Source organism: Genypterus blacodes, unplaced genomic scaffold, assembly GCF_046128005.1.
Source record: "Genypterus blacodes isolate CSIRO-AG114 ecotype Tasmania unplaced genomic scaffold, CSIRO-AGI_Gbla_v1 ptg000030l_1, whole genome shotgun sequence".
Classification (NCBI taxonomy): Eukaryota; Metazoa; Chordata; class Actinopteri; order Ophidiiformes; family Ophidiidae; genus Genypterus; species Genypterus blacodes.
The window spans coordinates 1219204-1228986 of record NW_027466843.1 but is presented as its reverse complement, the minus strand read 5'-3'; the positions used below and the strand labels follow the sequence as shown (position 1 = coordinate 1228986).

General features: G+C 43.5%; 1 protein-coding gene across 1 annotated transcript in view; it reads left to right on the top strand.

The window, feature by feature from the left end:
- The first annotated feature begins 3432 nt into the window (after window positions 1-3432).
- Window positions 3433-9783, top strand: part of xylt1 (xylosyltransferase I) — a 66792-nt gene continuing 60441 nt past the window's right edge. The window contains exon 1 of the mRNA XM_076145787.1: window positions 3433-3746. Within this exon, the coding sequence (XP_076001902.1) occupies window positions 3465-3746 (282 nt within the window). The 5' untranslated portion in view covers window positions 3433-3464. The remainder of the gene's footprint in view (window positions 3747-9783) is intronic.

Below are 9783 nucleotides of genomic sequence, written 5' to 3'. Positions count from 1 at the left end.
CAACTGTTCTTCATCCCTCTTCCCTTACGTGGCTCCCATGTATGCCTCGTCTACTCTCTCACCGCTCTCCTCTTATCTCTCACTTCACCTGCAATTAACAACTTTGATCCGCCACCTCTCTCCCCCTTCTCTAAGCCTTACTCAACTCCATAAAGGACGTACAAACATTTACAAGGTACTAATACATTTTTGCAGTATGTAAGAGTACATTTTATAATTCAGCTCAACGTTCATCTGTCTGTAGTTTGTAACCTTATCACAGCCACGTCAGCTCTGTTTGCCTGCAGAAGCACAACCGACTTGATTCCTTTCTCTGCAATTCAAATGCAAAAATATGTTAAAAACACTCAGATGTGAATGCAGATAAAGCACTTGAGCGTGGTTAACAGAATACTTGAGCTTCTATCAGCTCTACTGTGTGACAAGTGCTGCTGCACTCAAGCTACCACAGCATTATACTGCTTGCTTGATGATGGCCTGTAAAATGGGTGACATGAATAAATCCGTCCTCTAAAACAGAGAGTGAACATTAGGTTGCAGCTGAGTGTTCATTTTGGCGTGGCTCTATTGCTGCTTTCTCCGACTACGCTGTGCTAAAAGTGCACTGGGATAAGCTTCCCAAACACTTAAACTGAAAAACGAAAGGCTATTATAAAAGGAACAAATGTAATTCTGAAAAATGGCAGGAATGTCCTAATTACCTCGTCAATTGAAGAGATTGAAGAGCTGTGAGGTCAGCTGCTGACGCTCTGAGTGAAGTTATCTGCCTGTGTCTTCTGTTCTTCCAGACTGCGAGTCAGTCAGGGCAGCCTGACGCTGAGAACGAGGCGTGGGGCTTTAAATGATAACTCACTTCAACACGTGCTTTTCTTCGTTTTCAGCATTCATTATTTGATTCACGCACCAATCTTGATATGTAAAACTGCTGTCAAACGTCACATCTGGCAATTTTCTTGTTTTCCTCCCATAATTATATTATTTTCCCTTTTATTCAGCACCTAACCTGCTATCAATTTGTCAGAAAGTTACAGCCACTGCCTGTGTCAAATCTGCAATCTTATTTATTCATGTCAGTTGTTTGTTAGTCTGTAACAAAGAAACAAAGGCCTCGATGGCTTCGGTCATGAATAGCCTCCTTGAGAGTGTCAGCATGTCTTCAGTATTATTAAAGGAAGCGCTGGTTGCATTATCTAGAACTATTAAGTAATTTCAAAGCTTTCTCAGTCTCGTTTGCCAGTGTTTGCTAAGTTCTCTTAGGTCTAACTTTAATTGTGAGACAATAAAACAACACAAGTGCACATAAAGTTTATGTTCTGTTGTCAAGTCAAACCTCTTTGTATTTAGCTTTACAAATACGTTTGTGGTTGTCTAATGCTCATCTCTCCCATCTGCAGTCCTCTGTTGCCTACAGCTCAGTCATTTATTCAGCACCACAGAGTAAACATAATAAATGCTTTGAGTAGGCAGTCTGCTTTAATTTACCAATACGCAGAGCCTGGTGTAACTGTCCCTGGTGTCAGATCTGTACTGGTAAATGAAAAACACTTCCTGCTCAGCACAGCAGCCCTCATAAATGTCTCATCCGTCTCATGCAGATGAAAATGTAATCATGAAATCAAACAGTGTTGGAATGATGAAAATGATGTTATAGGTTATCACCTTCGTGCATTCTGCCCACAAATGACAAAGTGTAATATGCAACAAAAGATGAATTTGCAACAAAATGAAATCTGTTGTTGTTATTTCACTGTTGATATGATTTTTTTGTGTGCAAGTGGAAGAGTTTGGATTGTGGGGCTATGATTCATTATATTACACAGTTCATGCTATCACCACTAAATGCTGAAAATTACAACACAGGAAGTGTGTGTGGAGTGAGTCTCCTTGTGTGCTGTGCTGCATGTCAAAGTCACACAGACATTTGATAAAAATGGGACGTGAAATGGGTTTGTAGAATTAGGAGGAAGTTAGAGGGCGAGACGGAGACGAAATAATTCTTCACCTTCCAACATCTCCAACAACCATGCATGTATGGATCACAACCTTATCTAAGGCAGTTTCTCAGGGGTTTCATACCCAGATGTGTTTTGTATGATTTGTTTTATCGAGCAAAGAATCAAATGAGTTTTCCATCTCTGTTCCTTATCATGTTTGCATTTATCAAGCATCTAAGAATCACTTCTGAGACTCAACCAGATAGTTTGGCAGGGCTGAAAAATACTCTTCTCTCAGAAAATGACTTAAACGTATGAATCCTCAATCATATAATAATTATTATCAATATTTTTTGGTAGGAATTAAAATGCGGATTCAATTTTTGAAATAGCCAGGCTGATCAAGAAACGGCAATTTGATGCAAGAATGAATGAAGCATAAAAAGGAGAAAGCATAATTAGACAACTTCCCCTAATAACAACTAAACCATGTTGGTTTTTGGTGTGTGTGAAGTTTATTCGTGCAAATCAATGCAGTCGGTCCCCGCCCTCCATCAAATGCTAGTTCTGCATATTAGTAGAAGTGAGAAATTGGTAAAGACCAAATTTACAAGTTGAGAATTGCAATCCAGTGGCTGCCAAAGTCAAAGTTGTAAACTCAGGATTGTTGATTCTATAAGAGTTTTGTAGAGTTGTGCCGTACAATGCAACCTTTTAAGTTTTGGTGCTGGGAATGTTTTTTCCATGCTGATAAGCAGTAAGTAAACTTGGGAAAAAACAACCTGAGGCTGATCTTGATTTTGCAGCACAGAACAGAGTACAATGCTCAAAACAATTCTGTGCATGTCTTTATATTTCAGAACAAAAGCAGTATTATGATTATCTGCAGCACCATATTTATACTTTGGTGTTCTGAGAGGCACTGGAATGCACTGAATTCTTACCATTTTGCCCTTCTGTTTGTACCACCTTCTGATGAGCACCTGAATGCAGCATAAGTGAAACGCACATTTGTACTGCGGGTTGTTCGAAATGATGTCCACAGCTGAAGAAGACCCACAAACCTCCACAGGTCTTTATACTTGAACAGGGGACAGGGACCCTAAAGGACTCCTAGCTCCGCACCTGTTGGGATCAATAACGCATTTCTTTAGGCTCCTTAATCCTGCGTTTCTCTGTCCGTGGTGCTGAAATTGGGGACTGTCGTGTTTATAAACCCCCCCCAGTGTGAAAATGAAGAGTGAAGCTGGTGCTCACACACACATCAGTAAATGGGCTCCGCACCCTGCTGGCACCCCGGAGCGTGTGTCCTCCCCTCGCCGTGTTTCACCACACGGTGGCCCTGTGGCTCTCCACGTCGACGCTCCTCCTCGCCTCCTCCGCCGTAAAGCTCGGCCTCCCTCCCCCTCTTCTTCCCCCTCCTCCTCCTCCTCCTCCACACTCTCCCTCTACTTCCACTCCTTCCTCCCGTCGCGCTGCGCAGAGCCACAGTGCCCACGGTCCTCCGCTCCTCCACAGCGCGGTGCGAAGATGGTCGGCGGCGTGTGTGCTCGCAGGTTGGCCCGTCGGTCGCGGTCCGCCTTGATCGCGGCTCTCACGGTGCTGCTGGTGCAGACGCTGATCGTGTGGAACTTCAGCAGCCTCGACTCTGGTGAGGAGAGAGAAAACGGAGGCTCCAGCGTGCGGGAGAAGAGAGACCGGGTCGCGGGCAACAAAGCCGCTGGCAGCGACTATTTCCAGCACGGAGTTGAGCGGCGGCGGCAGCAGCATCCTCCGCCCGGGAGGGGGACGGGTCCCCACATACAGCAGCCGGTAAGACACAAGCGCTAGTATGTGATCAGATCAGATCCCTAAATGCATGGCCGGAATGGAGGGACTGTCTCCCGGGATGGAGCCCTGAGGGTGGCAGGCAGGTCAGAACATCTCCAGGTTGAGCTTTGGGTGAAACAACACACAAACACGGCCTCGGATGAATGAGGGACTCGTGTTTGAGTGTTGTCACTTAAACGTGAGGATGTCTGCGCTCTGGAGCCAGACAGATGCAGGCGAGTCCGTCTCTCTCCAGCACTGGGAGACAGGCGTCCTTAGCAGAGGGGATCGGCGCCACGACGAGCCGTTTGAATGAAAGCTCTCCAGTCCAGAGCCCGTATTAGAATGTGCCAAAGCTGCTCAACTCAGCCTAGTCGAGTTTGGCGACATTATAGAAGGCACATCTTTGGGTGAGATTGTTGTTTAGGGTGTGTATAAGGAGTGTGTCATAATGTTTGTGATTTCAAGTCAAATACATTGTCGAAGCCAATTTTGAATTCAAAAACTGCATCCCCTCAAAACCCTAGATGTCCCCTGGGCATGGACATTACAGGTAGGGGGTCAGAGTTTAAATGTGAAGACAGGCGTTATTGTGAAGACATATCCACACACAGAATGTGCCAGCAGCAGGTTGAATGTTGTTATGCGCAGGTTAAAATTTCCTCTGATCTCCCAAATTTGACAGCAGTTTGAGTAATCTTTGAGGATGGAGTTATTTATGAAGTTAAACTGCCAGTTTCCCCTGTAATGTACGATTTTCTGATTGCATCTGTTTACATAGCAGCAAATGTAATCCCTCTGATTTAAGAGGCAATAAGGAAATATTTCAACGGTCTCAATTTGTGTTTGACATGAACAAACATTGCTTGGCACCTAATAGACAAAAAATGATGCCTGTTTAATTGGAAGAGCAATCAATCTATAAATTAATCAGTCACGAGAATATTCATACGTTGTAACTTCAGTCCCTTCAGAAGTAAACTCTCATGAGTGCTAATTGAACCCCTGCTTATTATCTAAACACTGGTTCCCAAAATCTAAATGTGTAGATACAGGACTCCACAGCTCCCTGTGCCCACATTTGAAGCTACACACTGAGTTTGTATTTGAATGGGGGTTTTGGCACAGCATGTGATTAATTTTCTCAACCTTATGTCTGGAATTAAATCCTCAGAAAAGGAGCTTGCGTGGTTGATCAAGCGGTTAGACTGGCCTAAAGAAATTGGGCTCTGGTGTTTCTGGCAGCATGTGGCATTTTCCCATCATAAACCTGCCATATATTTGGCTGTAGCCATACTCTTAAGCAACAGTTCAACCAGTATATAACTACCCACTTTTGATCCACTAGAATAGCCTCATTTGTCTCCTTGGATGATTTTTTTGTATGAACCACTGACATTGTCCCACCTGCCTGCATCTTCACTGTACAAAGTCATGGCAAGGACAGCGTTTATTTGAGTCGTTTGACCAGAGAGAGAATTCTTTTGATGAAATATCACTATAATATCCCTGTAATGTTCCAGTAGGGACTCAAAGTGTGTGTGTGGCACTCATTACTGAGTCTACCTTATGACACTTAAGGGTATTGTTATCTGTTGGGCTGTAATATTCTCATAATGATTGTACACAAATTAGTAATGCTGTATTATTTGCAGATTGTCCGCATAAAATGTGGCACAGAAGCTGCTGCTTCTTATCACACAGTCGGCGTTGTGGTTAAATTGTGCCAGAACCTGTTCACAAGACATCAAATATAATTTATCCAAAGGCGATTTCATGTTTAAACTCACAGTAGATCTGCACTTGTGACCTTTAAAGGAAGGTTTTGGACTTGTGCCCTCATCCCCGTCGCCTTAAGGTATAACCTATATGCCAGTCCACTAGTCAGTCAGATTTCCGGCTGCCTGCCTGTCAGATTGCCGAATAAATCTCTGCAGTTCTGTGGCCCGCAGACTTTTCACATTCAACTGGACGCCCTTAGCCACAAGTATATTCCTGAAACTGGTTAATCACTGCTTTTTCATTCTCCTCTTGTGGGTGTTGTGAGTGTGTGCAGCTTGACAAGTAGTTGTCCAGCCTAGGGGTGACACATAAGCGCCAACTGATTCTATATGAGGCACAAAGCCTGAGAGATTGGAGAGCAGCACTTTGATCCAGAATAGAATTAGCCAGAAGCTGTATTATGACAATAACAGAATTTCTATGTGATAACTTGTGTTTGATGGAGGCATTATGCACACCAGTGGATGTGTCATCTCAGCAGGCAGGAGCTACAGTTGTTGTAAGTGGTTGTCTCCAGTTGTGTATCTGCAGGAAAATGCTGCAAAAGATTGTTGACGCTGATTGAGATGTTTTCTTCTCAGTCCAGCAGACTTGTCTTGTTTACATCACAATAGTCTCGCATATCTGGAGATTATTTCATCTTAGTGATCTTAATTGTGAATCTGTGGTTATCTGTGATAGATTCAGCGGTCAGGCTTGCCACACTTCCTTCACCACTATTCTGACCGTAGCTTGGAATAATGTTGAGCTTCAAGCTTGACTTTCTCCTTTCTACACATCTGGTCAATCAGCATTTCCTTTGCACTGCTATGCGAGTCATACCGTCATGATCCCGCGCTCCCACAGGGTGTCCAGCTCATACACACACTGTAAAGTGTTTCCCTGTTTAGTCATGGGAGTATACATATCATTACCTCTGATATACATGTTTTTCCATCTCCCCTCCTGTGCTTCTCTAATGGTTTTCTGTGGCAAACTGAACAGGGGTGGTTTCACAAACCATCTGCAACAGACTCTCAAATAAACGTTCTCCTGTGTTTTTCCACATGGCGGCACAGTATGATGATAATGCCTAAATGACAACCGTAACACCAAATGATCACCAATGACTTTGTTATAAAGAGGTTATTTTCCCTTTGTGCCATTTTTTGGCTCAGCTGCAGTTTCCATATTTAAAAAAAACAACAACTTTAACATTCTTTCCCTATGTTACAGTGATGAGTCGTGATATTGTAGACTTTGTTTCCCATTGTGAAGCTGCTTTGGTTTCCCAGCTGAGAGCAGGAGACTGCACTTGAATAAGTTGTGTTTCTCAGAAGGCATTTTATTTTGAAGAGAAAAAAACCCACAGAAATGAAAGAAGCGAAGAGCAGAAGTGAGACACCAACTCATGCCCTATTTACAGTGTTCCCACACACCAGCGTTATCATGAAGTACCAACTGAAACCAGCCTGGTATTAATGCACCCACACTACACTGGAAAACGCTTCTCATTCACAGTGCTTAGTTACTTCTTCTAAGTGAATTAAAAGTCTCCGGAGCGGTTTTTAATGTCATTTAGAATGAATGAGCCCCATATGTTTGCCAAAACAGATTTAAACACTGCCACAATTAAGGTTAAAGGAATGGAAAATGCAAGAAATGAGTAAACACTCCAATCACGCTGGGATCATCCTTTAAATTGCAGTGGTGTAGAGTGCTGGTGATAATGACTGTACATATGTTTTTCATTTAAGAGCCTGAGCTGAAATCTATTGTCTATTCTCCAACTGCCAACCACAAACACGCTGTGATTCATGCCACCGCATCCCCGATCGCCTCGCCGACTCACACAGGAAATCATACTCGTTGCACGAACACTCAAAGCTATGAATTGTGCATTAATACAGGGGAAATGAACAAACACACCCACATACATGTTCTCATATGCATAGTTAGACAGTTACACAGGCTGAGTCCATGTCCTGTTTTTCTTTTTACTTTTTCCTCCAGCTGAAAAACACCTAGAGCTCAGAGGCCAAAGCAAAATTGTGTGTGTGTGTGTGTGTGTGTGTGTGTGTGTGTGTGTGTGTGTGTGTGTGTGTGTGTGTGTGTGTGTGTGTGAGCGCGCAATACAAAACAACCACCGCTGTGTTTTGCAGTAATGTAAATATACAATGTCACTTTGTGGACATTTTTCCGTGGCATTTTTAAGAGCTGGCATATTCATTTTTATTTCCCTGAAAGCCTTCATCCTCACTTTCCCACACTTTTTTCAGATGCAGTGTTTTTCACATTGCATTCTAGCCAGCGGGGTTGTGCTACTGTTATTCCATGTGCCAGTTGATGTCTACTGCTGGTTTTTGTTTCATAGCAAATCCACTTTCTTACTGCTACTTGGCAGTTAAATTGGCACTCCCTGAGTTATTCACAGTTATTTGTGCAAACGTTTCTTCTTTAAACAGACCTTTGAAGATGCAGACCCGCAGTCCAGAGACGCTCGGATATGCACTGTATGATTTTAAGTCTCACATATCCTGATCGCTGCATCTATAAAAGCCATACTCTGTCTTTAAGACCTGTAATGAGGAAAAAAAAGTCCTGTTCATGGAGCTGTACCTTCCATCTGTCGTGGTGATTTCACCCACTGGCATGCAACATGTTCCGATCTGAGGGGAAAAGCTCCGTATGCATCCCAGACTTGAAAGAGACGGATCACCCGGGACACTTTGATGTTGAGCTGTAATTTGTATACATGACCCCATCTCTCTTCAAATCCTGCAACAGAGAATCGCTCCAATAGTTTCTCTTCCTCAGTACAGTACGCTGCCTAAAAGAGACACGTGAAGGTATTTCAGAGAACTGATCATACCCTTATGCAAAATATGAAAATCTATCTGTAAAGAATCTCAAAACTTTAGACTATGTCGAGTTTGTTGACCAAAGGTTTGGTATCCATAGCAGCCCAGACACACACACACATACAGACAGACACATCGACACACCACATCTTGTTCTGTTGCTAGTCTTACCAGGCACTTCCCCGCTAAACACCACATCTAGCACAGGTGCTAAATGTACTGCTGGCCCCTCTAGTGTGGTATCCTTGTTTACCACGGAGGCGGTACACTCCCTTTCCTCCTCTCTGTGCTCACTGGGAAGCAGAAAGTGCCGTTCGGCTATTCAACTGTGACCGTTAGAAATACTACACGTAGTCTCAGAAGCGGGAGACACTCTGGCAATAGTTTTCACAGTCCTCTCAGTTACATTTAGTGATGAGAGAACAGCACATGTAAATTGATAACAATATTATCAAGTTCATGAGCCTTGCACGCCCATGGTGCTACCACAAACCTATTATCGTTTGTTTTGGCTTGGCGGCTCAGGACTATGTGGGTGTCTGCAGTCAGTGCTTGATTCATTGACTTCATTAAGTGCGGTGTGGCTCCACCCAAATTCAGCCAAAAGTTTATCCAACCCAGCCGAGTGAATCCTGGAGGAAATGTCTGACCTGCATTCACTCTATTACTCTACATGTTAGGGTTATTGAGCCTGACTGTACAACTATACTGCAACATTCATACAAAACCGTTAAAGAGGTAAGCGATCCTTTGAGACACTCACCTAGTCAGCCAGAATAACTAACGACACCTGTGAGGACACACAGGCCCTTCAAAACATAATGCTACATGTGGAAATCATAGTCATTGCTATCATTCATCTGCCTGCTGTCAACTCTGTTCAAACAAACCCCACATTACTACCAATTAGAGTTGTATCCCAGAGCCCCCAACACACACACACACACACACACACACACACACACACACAAACACACAAACACACACACACACATACACACACACACACACACACACACACACACACACACACACACACATACACACACACACAAGGTGTCTCCTGCTTCTGCGAGACTGTCAGCTTCCCCATCATTTCCTCATTCTCCCATCATCATCTACTGCTGTTACAGATGGTTTCATTCCGCAACACATTAATAAGGCATCATCCAGATGAATGAAGCCATATAATACCCAGCGATGCCAATAATCCCATAGGTAAGAGGCTTAGCAGAGAGAGAGAGAGAGTTATTTTCATGAGGTCAGACTTCCATGTTGATATTTAGTGCCGGTCTAGGCGGATGAAGATTGTTTGTGAGCTTATGAATGATGAATACACCCACACACGCACGCACACACACACACACACATACACACACACACACACACACACACACACACACACACCTCCATATCTC